This window comes from Bufo bufo, chromosome 11, assembly GCF_905171765.1.
Source record: "Bufo bufo chromosome 11, aBufBuf1.1, whole genome shotgun sequence".
NCBI lineage: Eukaryota > Metazoa > Chordata > Amphibia > Anura > Bufonidae > Bufo > Bufo bufo.
The window spans coordinates 93,026,011-93,042,149 of record NC_053399.1 but is presented as its reverse complement, the minus strand read 5'-3'; the positions used below and the strand labels follow the sequence as shown (position 1 = coordinate 93,042,149).

At 46.1% G+C, this 16,139-nt stretch overlaps 1 protein-coding gene across 1 annotated transcript; it reads left to right on the top strand.

Annotated features, from left to right (window-relative positions):
• Positions 1-844: 844 nt before the first annotated feature.
• TTC24 (tetratricopeptide repeat domain 24) lies at positions 845-14,180 on the top strand. Its single transcript, XM_040411103.1, has 11 exons — positions 845-1,643; positions 2,976-3,191; positions 3,340-3,468; positions 3,809-3,930; positions 4,051-4,170; positions 4,835-4,941; positions 5,054-5,175; positions 5,738-5,864; positions 6,786-6,856; positions 8,547-8,595; positions 13,851-14,180. The coding sequence occupies exons 1-11, from the start codon at positions 845-847 to the stop codon at positions 13,945-13,947; spliced, it is 1,959 nt and encodes a 652-aa protein (XP_040267037.1). The 3' UTR covers positions 13,948-14,180.
• Positions 14,181-16,139: the final 1,959 nt, after the last annotated feature.

Genomic DNA, 16,139 nt, shown 5'->3' with positions numbered 1-16,139 from the left:
ACTGTTACTGTATGGCACTATAGTGCAGGCTCCTTATGGCACTGTTATGTGGGTATTGTATGGGGGTATTAGGGTAATATATAGGACATTATTGGGGTACTGTTACTGTATGGCACTATAGTGCAGGCTCCTTATGGCACTGTTATGTGGGTATTGTATGGGGGTATTAGGGTAATATATAGGACATTATTGGGGTACTGTTACTGTATGGCACTATAGTGCAGGCTCCTTATGGCACTGTTATGTGGGTATTGTATGGGGGTATTAGGGTAATATATAGGACATTATTGGGGTACCGTTACTGTATGGCACTATAGTGCAGGCTCCTTATGGCACTGTTATGTGGGTATTGTATGGGGGTATTAGGGTAATATATAGGACATTATTGGGGTACTGTTACTGTATGGCACTATAGTGCAGGCTCCTTATGGCACTGTTATGTGGGTACTGTATGGGGGTATTATTTGGGTAATATATGGAACATTTCTGGGGTACTGTTACTCCTTATGGCACTGTTATGTGGGTACTGTGTGATGCTACAGATATAGGTAATGGAGAACACTTACTAATGGATAGTATGCCCCGTGACCAATTTTAATGTCTTAAAAGGTCGAGGAAGAGGAGGCCTAGAGGAGTTGTCAAATGCAGCAAAGTATTGGGCGGTTTTATTTGTCACTGGTATTTTTGGTATTTGTATTCTTGACTATGGAGGGTCCTGTTGGGGGCGTTTTCAGTCCCACTAACTGGGCCAAAAGGGCGTGAAATATACACATGTACCCTATTTTAGAGGTGGGGTCTAAATGACCTGAGTTTTGTGGTTAAACCATTGGGCCTTCTGGGCGTCATGGTTGACCTTCTTTCTCTTTGTACCAGTCAGATATCAGTCATGGCTTCTGGGGACTTGCAAACCGAACCACCAAACCCTGAAGGCTCTGGGCCACCACCAGAGCCTCGTCCCATCAAAAAGAAGAAGAAGGGAAAAGAGGAGATGAAACCGTCTGGAGATGAAGGCAAGAGGAGAGATGAGGACTCTTCCATCTCTCAAGCCGAGATAGAAGATTTAACCAAGGCAGGACACAAGGCCTTGACGTCTGGAGAACTCCAGGTGGCCATGTCCTGTTTCAAGAGGGCTTTCCTACTGTCACTTAGCTCGAAGCAGAAGGCCGTCCAAAGAGCCTGTGCTTTCAATCTGGGGGCTGTATACGTAGAGACTGGGAAACCAGAGAAGGGGCTTGAGTTCCTCCTGAAGTCCCAACCAAGAGAAGGAGAAGAACCTAGTGGAGACCTTTACTTCAACCTCGGCACGGCCTACGAATCCTTACAAGATTTCCCCAAAGCAATTGAACATTTTCGGAAAGCTGTTCTCCTCTACAAACCCTCACAGCTCGGGAATGAGGCGGACGCCCACATGAAGATGGGGTGCTGCTATGTGAGCATGAAGGACAAAGCAAGAGCAGCTCAATGCTTCCAAGAAGCTGCAGATTCCTACATGGAGGCTCAGAGGCTGGATATGGCAGCAGTGGCTCTCAACGATGCCGCCAACTACATGCTGCAAAGTCAACTCTATGACTCGGGACATGTCCTCCAGATACTTAATGAGGCCCGTATGGTGTGCGAGCACGTTACCAGAAGAGACCTACTGGGTATGATTACTATAAGTAGTAGGTAATACATGGTGGACAGCTGGTATAACCTGGGTATATCCTGTATATAATTATATACGTACAGCTGGTATAAGTTATACATCTTCTTGTATATAGTGATATGGAGCATGCTGGTATAACCTGGGTATCTCCTGTATATAATTATATATGTACAGCTGGTATAAGTTATACATCTTCTTGTATATAGTGATATGGAGCATGCTGGTATAACGTGGGTATCTCCTGTATATAATTATATATGTACAGCTGGTATAAGTTATACATCTTCTTGTATATAGTGATATGGAGCATGCTGGTATAACCTGGGTATCTCCTCTATATAATAATATACAGTACAGACCAAAAGTTTGGACACACCTTCTCATTCAAAGAGTTTTCTTTATTTTCATGACTATGAAGGCATCAAAACTATGAATTAACACATGTGGAATTATATACATAACAAACAAGTGTGAAACGACTGAAAATATGTCATATTCTAGGTTCTTCAAAGTAGCCCCCTTTTGCTTTGATTACTGCTTTGCACACTCTTGGCATTCTCTTGATGAGCTTCAAGAGGTAGTCCCCTGAAATGGTCTTCCAACAGTCTTGAAGGCGTTCCCAGAGATGCTTAGCACTTGTTGGCCCTTTTGCCTTCACTCTGCGGTCCAGCTCACCCCAAACCATCTCGATTGGGTTCAGGTCCGGTGACTGTGGAGGTCAGGTCATCTGGCGCAGCACCCATCACTCTCCTTCATGGTCAAATAGCCCTTACTTTCAAAGTTTTCCCAATTTTTCGGCTGACTGACTGACCTTCATTTCTTAAAGTAATGATGGCCACTCGTTTTTCTTTACTTAGCTGCTTTTTTCTTGCCATAATACAAATCCTAACAGTCTATTCAGTAGGACTATCAGCTGTGTATCCACCTGACTTCTCCTCAACGCCACTGATGGTCCCAACCCCATTTATAAGGCAAGAAATCCCACTTATTAAACCTGACAGGGCACACCTGTGAAGTGAAAACCATTTCAGGGGACTACCTCTTGAAGCTCATCAAGAGAATGCCAAGAGTGTGCAAAGCAGTAATCAAAGAAAAAGGTGGCTACTTTGAAGAACCTAGAATATGACATATTTTCAGTTGTTTCACACTTGTTTGTTATGTATATAATTCCACATGTGTTAATTCATAGTTTTGATGCCTTCAGTGTGAATCTACAATATTCATAGTCATGAAAATAAAGAAAACTCTTTGAATGAGAAGGTGTGTCCAAACTTTTGGTCTGTACTGTATGACATTCATTTTATCACAGATCTCTCTTTCTGTCTTGCAGCTAAGCTATATAATGACATTGGCCTGAGCTATGCCCAGCTGAAGGTTTTCGCCCTGGCCGTAGACTGTTTCCAGATGGCGCTGCCGCTCTGTCAAGAGGATGAAGCAGACAGACACAAGGAGGCGGTGGTCCTCCAGAACCTGGGGGCTGCATACAACACGCTGGAGCAGTATGAGGAGGGTCTGGAGTATCACAGGAAGGCGGCATCGTTACACAGTATGAGACCAATGACGAGTGACTTTATACTAGGGATGTCATGATGTCATGTGAGCAGCAGAGGGCGCTGTCTGACCAGTGTACACTGTATAGATGGTAAATACCTGTTACTTAGTGACGGTATGTAACCTTGTGGTGTGTATTGCAGGTTTGCTCAGTAACCGCAGGGCGCAGGGCCAGTGTTTTGGAAACTTGGCCTATGCAATGAGTCAGCTCGATGACCACGAGGGCGCAGGAGAATATTATCTGCATTCACTGCAAGCGTTTAAAGATTCAGGTACTTACCTCTTAACGTATGGACGGAGAGATATAAGTGATATGTGCAGTCGTATATATACCATAGTGCCAACACCTGGTGTCTACATAACAGTGCCATACAGCGCTATAGGCCATCATCCAGTGCCAGATAGCGCCCAGACACCACTGCTATACAGCCAAAGCCTACATTATAGTCCTAGGGGGTGTATAGTCCTGTATAGAGTTGTGGCCCTCCATGCTTCCTATTATCAGGCACCAGTAGTCTCTTCTCCGTAGCCCCAGGATATTGGAGATGATTAGATGGAACTTCCCACACCCCCTATCAATCTGATATTTGGTGTTTCCCTCTTGTGCACTAGATGATGTCCATGGTCAGTGGCAGGCGTGCGAAGGTCTCGGAGCTGCCAGATTCCGCCTGGGGGATCCGGGGAAGGCCGTCCTGTACTACAAGCAGGCGCTGGCCTTACTCTCCAAAGCCAAGGTCAGATCTCCAGCAGGCAGCAGTTTACTTCTCTTATTCTGTTCTGAGCCGAGCATGCATGTGTGGGAGGGCTTGATATATCTGCCGGGTATCCTCAGACCATGGTCTAACATCTTCCAGGAGGACTCGCACAACGCTCAGGAACGTATCGTGAACAAGCTGACAGATGCCCTCCAGTACAAGCTGTCTGTAAACCGCCACCCCATCCACGAGGGAGGGCCACCCCCGGCCGCACCGCTGGTGAGTGCGTCCCGATCCGCGCTGTGTGTGGTTGTCAGAAGAACCTTCCAGCTCCTCGCATTCCTGCGGCCGCTCCTGATTAACACAACCTTGAAACCACAATCTGCGGCTGATTACGGTTTAATTACTGCAAATAACTGAGGGCGAAGTGTCTCCTGATAAAAACCACCGAATATTTCCAGTAATATTATTTTTGGTATAAAAATTCCATTTGTAGCTGGACCGTCTGAGCTGGTATTTAAAGGAGTTGTCGAGCTTTCCAGGGTGTTCCTCAAAAACTGTTCAAGATGGTGGAACGTCAACAGGAGGAGAAGTTAGCTACTTCCGGTCACTGTCCCAGTAGTGACAATATGAAATGTCACTGACCACGTAAAATTTGTGACCTAGGCATCGAATGAAGCATCACGCGTCTTGTGTCAGTTCAATGGGTGGTGGTGACCATGATGATAGATGATACAAGACACATCCAAATCTGCATACCCTAACAATGCAGATTGAATCCCGACCTGTGGAAGACGTTAGTGGTTGTCACCCAGAATCTGGTATCATGAATGAGACCAAGATAATGGAAATGGCTGAAGGGACATCACAATGGCTCAATTCCTGGTCACTGACTGGATGGACTATAACTCCATTTCTGTTTGTCATTCATAACATTATCTAGAGGGGCTTCGCTGGGAAGATTCCTGGGGCAAAGCTCGCAAGATACCCTTCAAGTGTGAACCAAGGTTATGCCACCGTGAGGCACATGTCTCCTCAAAATGCCCAACAGTGAGTACGAATCTGCAACCCTTCATTTTAAGACCAATAAGAGAGTCATCCCATACACCTTAGACACCTGACAGCTATCCTCCTCCACCCACCACATTTTATTCACCTTCAGATCTCGAAGACCGTCCAGAAGAATGAGCCACCCAACACAACCTGAAGAGACGTATGCCACAATTAAAACCAGGGTGACCACCACATCCAACGGGCAGCCAACCGTAGAAAACAGAGTTTCAGGTAAGTTTTTGAAAAATCTGATTACTAATGCTGGCTGGCTGAGGATTAACAGTCCAACCTTGATTGGAAGTCCCAAGGGACGTGGAATGGTCAGTCCTCAATGATCTGCCTGAGGTCTTTCAGAATCGTAACTGAACTCAAACAGAACATATCTGTCTCTTACTGCTTTAGTAATCAGATTTTTTTTTTCTAAATGGCCTAGCAATTTGTGTAAGATTATATTATTCCATATGTAGCATTTTGATAAGTTTGGTGGCTTCATTTTCGTTGACTGAAGAGTCCTGAAGAGTGGATAGGAGAGCAGGTAGGTGACTAAACACACATATAATTGTCCCTGAATGTAGAGACACACCGAGGGAGTGACAAATTACTTTGAGTGTCTTCGCCGTCACGTCTCCTGGTAGGATGTATCTCCTCCACCTGCGGCAGATTTGTCTTTGCACCTGCTCCGTGTGTTCTTACTGTCGCATCGTTCCTTCCTGTGTTTTTCTGATGAGAACATCGATCTGTTCTCCTAAACAAAGAGACCAGCTGTAGAAGACCTGCTGCTTTGTTTTTGCAGATGGAGCCGGGGAAGAGGAGGACGACTCCGACACCCTCACAGTGGTAACCAACGCATACTCTGAGGACTGCGAGGAGGACGACACCGCTGCTGCTGTGTGCTCCAGAAATCATCCTCACGCCAACAGGTAATGGAAGGGGTTAAACCACGAATGGCCTAAGGAACATCCAAGACATTGCCCCATCAATATGAAGAAATCCTTGAAGACCACCTAATGCTGCACCTGATCATCGACCAGTTTGGAGATGGGGAAAAAAGAGCAACACATATTATGCCATGCGCCTCCACAGACCAGAGAGAGGAGTCATAGGGCCCCTTGGCAACACATTGTGGCCCCCTACCCTTGGAACTTTCCAGGGCCCTGTCAGGAGCCAAACTCACATCATGGCAGGGGCTGGATAATGAGAAGGGGCGTTACTGGGTAGTAGAGACCTCTGGGCATTTGCCCTTTCTGCCCCATCAGTCCTCAACAAGTCATCCTGGCGCTGCCACCATGTATGCCAAGGATAGGTGGTGCATTTTGGGGGATGTTGTAGTGCATGAGGTCTTCAACTGCTTCCATTTTGGATATAATATATATATAAAAGGCCTTAATGCACACGACTGTATGTATTCTGCGGTCTTCAAAATATGGATGTGGTCCATGCGCTGTCCACATTGAAATCAATGGGTCCGTGTTCGCCATTTTGTGGACATAGTCCATCTTTGTGCGGAATGGACATAAGAATGCAGAAGGCACATGGACGATCCGTGTACTTTCCACATCCATATGTCCATTCTGCAAAAAGAAAGAACATGTCCTATACTTGGCCGCTGAAGTCAAGGGGTCCGCAAAAAAATCTGAATGCAACACGGGTGGTATCTGTATTTTGTGTATCCGCAATTTATGGCCTGCATAATACATACGGTCGTGAGTCCAAGAACCTGCTCCCCCATGTGAAGCCATTAAAGCACAAGGGCCCACTATGCCCATTATACCCAAACCACTGGAAACCAGATGCCGCCGACCTGCTGGATATCATCACTGACCTGTGACGCTTTCTTTTAGCAATCTGAATAATACGTACCTGCATCCAGAGCCGCTCTACCAGAACTGCGTTCTGGAGCATACCCAGAAAAGTAAGTAAAGGGGCAGCGTTGTGCGCGAGGGCTGGGCTCTGCAAGACATGCCCCCCGCCCCCCCATACTAATGGAGACATGCCCCTGCCCCCCCCCATACTAATGGAGACATGCCCCCCTGCCACCCATACTAATGGAGAAATGCCCCCCATACTAATGGAGACATGCCCCCCGCCCCCCCATACTAATGGAGACATGCCCCCGCCCCCCCCCCATACTAATGGAGACATGCCCCCCTGCCACCCATACTAATGGAGAAATGCCCCCCATACTAATGGAGACATGCCCCCCTGCCACCCATACTAATGGAGAAATGCCCCCCATACTAATGGAGACATGCCCCCCTGCCACCCATACTAATGGAGAAATGCCCCCCATACTAATGGAGACATGCCCCCCTGCCCCCCATACTAATGGAGAAATGCCCCCCATACTAATGGAGACATGCCCCCCTGCCACCCATACTAATGGAGAAATGCCCCCCATACTAATGGAGACATGCCCCCCTGCCACCCATACTAATGGAGACATGCCCCCCATACTAATGGAGACATGCCCCCCTGCCCCCCATACTAATGGAGAAATGCCCCCCATACTAACCATACTAATGGAGACATGCCCCCCTGCCCCCCATACTAATGGAGAAATGCCCCCCATACTAATGGAGACATGCTCCCCTGCCCCCCATACTAATGGAGAAATGCCCCCCATACTAATGGAGACATGCCCCCCATACTAATGGAGACATGCCCCCCTGCCCCCCATACTAATAGAGACATGCCCCTCATACTAATGGAGACATGCCCCCCTGCCCCCCATACTAATAGAGACATGCCCCTCATACTAATGGAGACATGCCCCCCTGCCCCCCATACTAATAGAGACATGCCCCTCATACTAATGGAGACATGCCCCCCTGCCCCCCATACTAATGGAGAAATGCCCCCCATACTAATAGAGACATGCCCCCCGCCCCCCATACTAATGGAGAAATGCCCCCCATACTAATGGAGACATGCCCCCCCATACTAATGGAGACATGCCCCCCATACTAATGGAGACATGCCCCCCTGCCCCCCCATACTAATGGAGACATGCCCCCCTGCCCCCCATACTAATGGAGAAATGCCCCCCATACTAATGGAGACATGCCCCCCGCCCCCCATACTAATGGAGAAATGCCCCCCATACTAATGGAGACATGCCCCCCCATACTAATGGAGACATGCCCCCCATACTAATGGAGACATGCCCCCCATACTAATGGAGACATGCCCCCCTGCCCCCCCATACTAATGGAGACATGCCCCCCTGCCCCCCCATACTAATGGAGACATGCCCCCCATACTAATGGAGACATGCCCCCCATACTAATGGAGACATGCCCCCCATACTAATGGAGACATGCCCCCCTGCCCCCCCATACTAATGGAGACATGCCCCCCTGCCCCCCATACTAATGGAGACATGCCCCCCATACTAATGGAGACATGCCATAGGTAGCTCACAGCGGATTACCCTAGGCTGGTGGTGTCCAACCTGTGACAAACTACAACTCCCAGCATGCTTATGTGAATGGTGATGTCAGTTTTATTGTCACCAAATCATGAATCATCCTGGGTTTTTAGATTTAGTTTAGTGAATTTGACATTTTAAGAGAAAATTTCTGACGTTCTTTTCTATATATCAGGTAATCATGACTATGAAACTCTGAAGCTGAAGACAATGGAGGCAGAGGGGTGAGGATATGAAGTCACTGTGTACATACATTACTCTCCAGAGCTGCACTCACTATTCTGCTGGTGCAGTCACTGTGTACATACATTACTTATCCTGTACTGATCCTGAGTTACATCCTGTATTATACTCCAGAGCTGCACTCACTATTCTGCTGGTGCAGTCACTGTGTACATACATTACTTATCCTGTACTGATCCTGAGTTACATCCTGTATTATACTCCAGAGCTGCACTCACTATTCTGCTGGTGCAGTCACTGTGTACATACATTACTTATCCTGTACTGATCCTGAGTTACATCCTGTATTATACTCCAGAGCTGCACTCACTATTCTGCTGGTGCAGTCACTGTGTACATACATTACTTATCCTGTACTGATCCTGAGTTACATCCTGTATTATACTCCAGAGCTGCACTCACTATTCTGCTGGTGCAGTCACTGTGTACATACATTACTTATCCTGTACTGATCCTGAGTTACATCCTGTATTATACTCGTGAGCTGCACTCACTATTCTGCTGGTGCAGTCACTGTGTACATACATTACTTATCCTGTACTGATCCTGAGTTATATCCTGTATTATACTCCACAGCTGCACTCACTATTCTGCTGGTGCAGTCACTGTGTACATACATTACTTATCCTGTACTGATCCTGAGTTACATTCTGTGTTATACTCCAGAGCTGCACTCACTATTCTGCTGGTGCAGTCACTGTACATACATTACTTATCCTGTACTGATCCTGAGTTACATCCTGTATTATACTCCAGAGCTGCACTCACTATTCTGCTGGTGCAGTCACTGTGTACATACATTACTTATTCTGTACTGATCCTGAGTTACATCCTGTATTATACTCCAGAGCTGCACTCACTATTCTGCTGGTGGAGTCACTGAGTACATACATTACTTATCCTGTACTGATCCTGAGTTACATCCTGTATTATACTCCAGAGCTGCACTCCCTATTCTGTTGGTGCAGTCACTATGTACATACATTACTTATCCTGTACTGATCCTGAGTTACATCCTGTATTATACTCCAGAGCTGCACTCACTATTCTGCTGGTGGAGTCACTGTGTACATACATTACTTATCCTGAGTTACATCCTGTATTATACTCCAGAGCTGCACTCCCTATTCTGCTGGTGCAGTCACTATGTACATACATTACTTATCCTGTACTGATCCTGAGTTACATCCTGTATTATACTCCAGAGCTGCACTCACTATTCTGCTGGTGCAGTCACTGTGTACATACATTACTTATCCTGTATTATACTCCAGAGCTGCACTCACTATTCTGCTGGTGCAGTCACTGTGTACATACATTACTTATCCTGTACTGATCCTGAGTTACATCATGTATTATACTCCAGAGCTGCACTCACTATTCTGCTGGTGGAGTCACTGTGTACATACATTACTTATCCTGTATTATACTCCAGAGCTGCACTCACTATTCTGCTGGTGCAGTCACTTTGTACATACATTACTTATCCTGTATTATACTCCAGAGCTGCACTCACTATTCTGCTGGTGCAGTCACTGTGTACATACATTACTTATCCTGTACTGATCCTGAGTTACATCCTGTATTATACTCCAGAGCTGCACTCACTATTCTGCTGGTGGAGTCACTGTGTACATACATTACTTATCCTGTACTGATCCTGAGTTACATCCTGTATTATACTCCAGAGCTGCACTCTCTATTCTGCTGGTGCAGTCACTGTGTACATACATTACTTATCCTGTATTATACTCCAGAGCTGCACTCACTATTCTGCTGGTGGAGTCACTGTGTACATACATTACTTATCCTGTACTGATCCTGAGTTACATCCTGTATTATACTCCAGAGCTGCACTCACTATTCTGCTGGTGCAGTCACTGTGTACATACATTAGTTATCCTGTACTGATCCTGAGTTACATCCTGTATTATACTCCAGAGCTGCACTCACTATTCTGCTGGTGCAGTCACTGTGTACATACATTACTTATCCTGTACTGATCCTGAGTTATATCCTGTATTATACTCCACAGCTGCACTCACTATTCTGCTGGTGCAGTCACTGTGTACATACATTACTTATCCTGTACTGATCCTGAGTTACATTCTGTGTTATACTCCAGAGCTGCACTCACTATTCTGCTGGTGCAGTCACTGTACATACATTACTTATCCTGTACTGATCCTGAGTTACATCCTGTATTATACTCCAGAGCTGCACTCTCTATTCTGCTGGTGCAGTCACTGTGTACATACATTACTTATCCTGTACTGATCCTGAGTTACATCCTGTATTATACTCCAGAGCTGCACTCACTATTCTGCTGGTGGAGTCACTGTGTACATACATTACTTATCCTGTACTGATCCTGAGTTACATCCTGTGTTATACTCCAGAGCTGCACTCACTATTCTGCTGGTGGAGTCACTGAGTACATACATTACTTATCCTGTACTGATCCTGAGTTACATCCTGTATTATACTCCAGAGCTGCACTCCCTATTCTGTTGGTGCAGTCACTATGTACATACATTACTTATCCTGTACTGATCCTGAGTTACATCCTGTATTATACTCCAGAGCTGCACTCACTATTCTGCTGGTGGAGTCACTGTGTACATACATTACTTATCCTGAGTTACATCCTGTATTATACTCCAGAGCTGCACTCCCTATTCTGCTGGTGCAGTCACTATGTACATACATTACTTATCCTGTACTGATCCTGAGTTACATCCTGTATTATACTCCAGAGCTGCACTCACTATTCTGCTGGTGCAGTCACTGTGTACATACATTACTTATCCTGTATTATACTCCAGAGCTGCACTCACTATTCTGCTGGTGCAGTCACTGTGTACATACATTACTTATCCTGTACTGATCCTGAGTTACATCCTGTATTATACTCCAGAGCTGCACTCACTATTCTGCTGGTGGAGTCACTGTGTACATACATTACTTATCCTGTATTATACTCCAGAGCTGCACTCACTATTCTGCTGGTGCAGTCACTTTGTACATACATTACTTATCCTGTATTATACTCCAGAGCTGCACTCACTATTCTGCTGGTGCAGTCACTGTGTACATACATTACTTATCCTGTACTGATCCTGAGTTACATCCTGTATTATACTCCAGAGCTGCACTCACTATTCTGCTGGTGGAGTCACTGTGTACATACATTACTTATCCTGTACTGATCCTGAGTTACATCCTGTATTATACTCCAGAGCTGCACTCACTATTCTGCTGGTGGAGTCACTGTGTACATACATTACTTATCCTGTATTATACTCCAGAGCTGCACTCACCATTCTGCTGGTGGAGTCACTGTGTACAGACATTACTTATCCTGTACTGATCCTGAGTTACATCCTGTATTATACTCCAGAGCTGCACTCACTATTCTGCTGGTGCAGTCACTGTGTACATACATTACTTATCCTGTACTGATCCTGAGTTACATCCTGTATTATACTCCAGAGCTGCACTCACTATTCTGCTGGTGGAGTCACTGTGTACATACATTACTTATCCTGTATTATACTCCAGAGCTGCACTCACTATTCTGCTGGTGCAGTCACTTTGTACATACATTACTTATCCTGCATTATACTCCAGAGCTGCACTCACTATTCTGCTGGTGCAGTCACTGTGTACATACATTACTTATCCTGTACTGATCCTGAGTTACATCCTGTATTATACTCCAGAGCTGCACTCACTATTCTGCTGGTGGAGTCACTGTGTACATACATTACTTATCCTGTATTATACTCCAGAGCTGCACTCACTATTCTGCTGGTGCAGTCACTTTGTACATACATTACTTATCCTGTATTATACTCCAGAGCTGCACTCACTATTCTGCTGGTGCAGTCACTTTGTACATACATTACTTATCCTGTATTATACTCCAGAGCTGCACTCACTATTCTGCTGGTGCAGTCACTGTGTACATACATTACTTATCCTGTACTGATCCTGAGTTACATCCTGTATTATACTCCAGAGCTGCACTCACTATTCTGCTGGTGGAGTCACTGTGTACATACATTACTTATCCTGTATTATACTCCAGAGCTGCACTCACTATTCTGCTGGTGCAGTCACTTTGTACATACATTACTTATCCTGTATTATACTCCAGAGCTGCACTCACTATTCTGCTGGTGCAGTCACTTTGTACATACATTACTTATCCTGTATTATACTCCAGAGCTGCACTCACTATTCTGCTGGTGCAGTCACTGTGTACATACATTACTTATCCTGTACTGATCCTGAGTTACATCCTGTATTATACTCCAGAGCTGCACTCACTATTCTGCTGGTGCAGTCACTTTGTACATACATTACTTATCCTGTATTATACTCCAGAGCTGCACTCACTATTCTGCTGGTGCAGTCACTGTGTACATACATTACTTATCCTGTACTGATCCTCAGTTACATCCTGTATTATACTCCAGAGCTGCACTCACTATTCTGCTGGTGCAGTCACTGTGTACATACATTACTTATCCTGTACTGATCCTGAGTTACATCCTGTATTATACTCCAGAGCTGCACTCACTATTCTGCTGGTGCAGTCACTGTGTACATACATTACTTATCCTGTACTGATCCTGAGTTACATCCTGTATTGTACTCCAGAGCTGCACTCACTATTCTGCTGGTGCAGTCACTGTGTACATACATTACTTATCCTGTACTGATCCTGAGTTACATCCTGTATTATACTCCAGAGCTGCACTCACTATTCTGCTGGTGCAGTCACTGTGTACATACATTACATTACTTATCCTGTACTGATCCTGAGTTACATCCTGTATTATACTCCAGAGCTGCACTCACTATTCTGCTGGTGCAGTCACTGTGTACATACATTACTTATCCTGTATTATACTCCAGAGCTGCACTCACTATTCTGCCCTTGGCAGTTACTTTTTCATATATCAGATGTCTCTTTCTAGAATGCAGATCACTAGAGCAGGATGTGCACAGACACTGGACCAGCAGGGTACACAGTGAGTGTGAGCTCGGCAGTATAATACAATTGGTATCGTTTCATGGCTGCAGATCTTATGACATCACCAAGAAGAAAGTGTCAGTCAGTGCAGTGTGTGACATCATCAGGGGGCGGGTCACCGTTCTCCTCGTGTACCTCCCACTGCCCTCTCCTATGGGTGACCTGTAGGCTCATGTCAGTAATATTTGTTTTTAGGGCTCAGTCCTCGGATGATCTTCACATACCCAGACCAGAACATGTGGAGAAGACGAGAAGATCCAGGCTCCAGTCCAGGATGTGCGCAGTCATGTGACCCCTCCATTACCGCCGCTGTCAAGTCACACTTTTCACTTTTGACGCCAAAAAAACCCATCAGCACGTGAGAGGACTAAAAATGGCTGCCACGTCCATATCAACCATGGAAAATGGGGTACAGCGGGCAAACGGTCTGTCACCAGTCAGTGAATGGACTTCCTGCCGCTATCTGCCCCTCGCTGTATAGACACTTTATAAGATGTCTGTTTTATATACTCTTTTATCTGTAGGACATTGGAGCTGTCACTGTTCTGGGGGCACTGTGGCTGTCACTGTTCTGGGGGCACTGTGGCTGTCACTGTTCTGGGGGCACTGTGGCTGTCACTGTTCTGGGGGCACTGTGGCTGACACTTATGAGGGCAATGTGGCTGGCACTATAATGGGAGCACTGTGGCAGTTATTGTTATGGGGATTTGTGCCCGTCACTGCTATGGGCACACTACGGCTGTCATTGTAGCTGTCTGTTACCCCCTAGTTTGTGGTCCAGGGGAATGGCAGTACTGTGGGGGCCCTGTGGCTGACATTCTTATGGGGGCACTGTGCCAGTCACTGTGTGTGTGTGATCCAGAGGCTGTCAGTATTGTGGGGGCACTGTGCCTGACACTCATATGGGGGCACTGTGCCTGACACTCATATGGGGGCACTGTGCCTGACACTCTTATGGGGGTAATTTGCCTGACACTCTTATGGTGGCACTGTGCCTGACTGTGTGTGTGTGCCTGACACTCTTATGGGGGTACTGTGCCTCACACTCTTATGGGGGTACTGTGCCTTACACTCTTATGGGGGGCACTGTGCCTTACACTCTTATGGGGGGCACTGTGCCTGACACTCTTATGGGGGCACTGTGGCTGTCAGTATTGTGGGGGCACTGTGGCTGACACTCTTATACTGTGGCTGTCAGTATTGTGGGGGCACTGTGGCTGTAGTGGTGGGGGCACTGTGCCTGACACTCTTATGGGGTTACTGTGGCTGTAGTGGTGGGGGCACTTTACAGGAATTATAGGGACGTGTTCAGACCATCCTCCCTGAAGACATTTCTTATAGGCAGACAATACAGCACTAAAATGGCCGCCGCTCTATATCAGTCAGGTATGTCAGCCATGAGTAGATCAGCGCCGGGGGCTATCATCTCATCAGCGTCCTCCATCTCTGGGATGAGTACATCAGAAAGAGCTCTGGGGCGCTGTCAGCCATTTTAATAATGGAGGACGGGCGCCCCGGCTGATTGGTCAATTTAGAAAATGAGAGTGATTGCCAGACCGCGAGGAAAGAGCTTTAATTTGTGAAACAAGTAGAAGATTGCTCTGGTATTAATGCGGGCACAGGACAGGGAAGATGGCCGCCGGCTGGAGAGGCAATTTCCCTCAAGAGGATTCGCTGATATTGTTGATTACAGGTTTTTATTTCAATCAGCGAAAAGTTCTCCAGAAAATTACCAGACATGGCGGCGGCAGAAGGAAAGCGCCTCTACATGTCCTTCACGGGTCTGACAGAGGCGGCCATCTTTTGTGCGGTTAGGATTAATACGAGCAGCGGCGCACCTCATAGAGACTCCCTGCTCATGAACAAATCCTCCATTTTGATTTCTCTATATATTTATTATTGCACTTAAAGGGGTTCTCCGGGAATTAAGAAAATGAAAACACTTAAATATTACTTTATTATAAATACATTCTCAAATACCTTTCATTAGTTATAATGGCTCGTTTTATCTGGGGAGCAATCATCAGGGGAAACAAAATGGCCGCTGTCCCATTAGTTCACACAAAACCTGTTACTTTACAACACTGAGGTAAAGAGCTGCCTCATTCTCCATCTCCTCTCTACTTGTCAGGGATTATGATCCTGAATACAGATGATAAGATCTTCAGCTGAATGTCTGGGGAATTTAGTTCATGAGGAGACATGAAGGACAGAGAGGACGGACAGGACAGGCTGTGGTAATGGTGACTGCATACAAGTGCTGCTGCTCATTACCACACCTCGCCCTCCTCTCATGTCTCCTCATCATCTCCATCCCCACAGAGATTCACCCGTATTTAGGATCATGATTCCTGACAAGCAGAGAGGAGGATGAGGCAGCTCTTTACCTCAGTGCTGTAAAGTAACTTGTCCTCCTGTGTGATCAGGACAGTTTTTGTGCGTACTGATAGGACGGCGGCCATTTTATTTCCCCTAATGTTTGCT

What these genes read in the sequence shown, in the direction of transcription:
- TTC24 (XM_040411103.1), top strand. Translation starts at nt 845, where the DNA reads ATGGTTGACCTTCTTTCTCTTTGTACCAGTCAGATATCAGTCATGGCT. An exon ending in GCAAGCGTTTAAAGATTCAG is followed by an intron (nt 3,469 to 3,808) that starts GTACTTACCTCT and finishes CTTGTGCACTAG; the next exon opens with ATGATGTCCATGGTCAGTGG. An exon ending in CACCCCCGGCCGCACCGCTG is followed by an intron (nt 4,171 to 4,834) that starts GTGAGTGCGTCC and finishes AACATTATCTAG; the next exon opens with AGGGGCTTCGCTGGGAAGAT.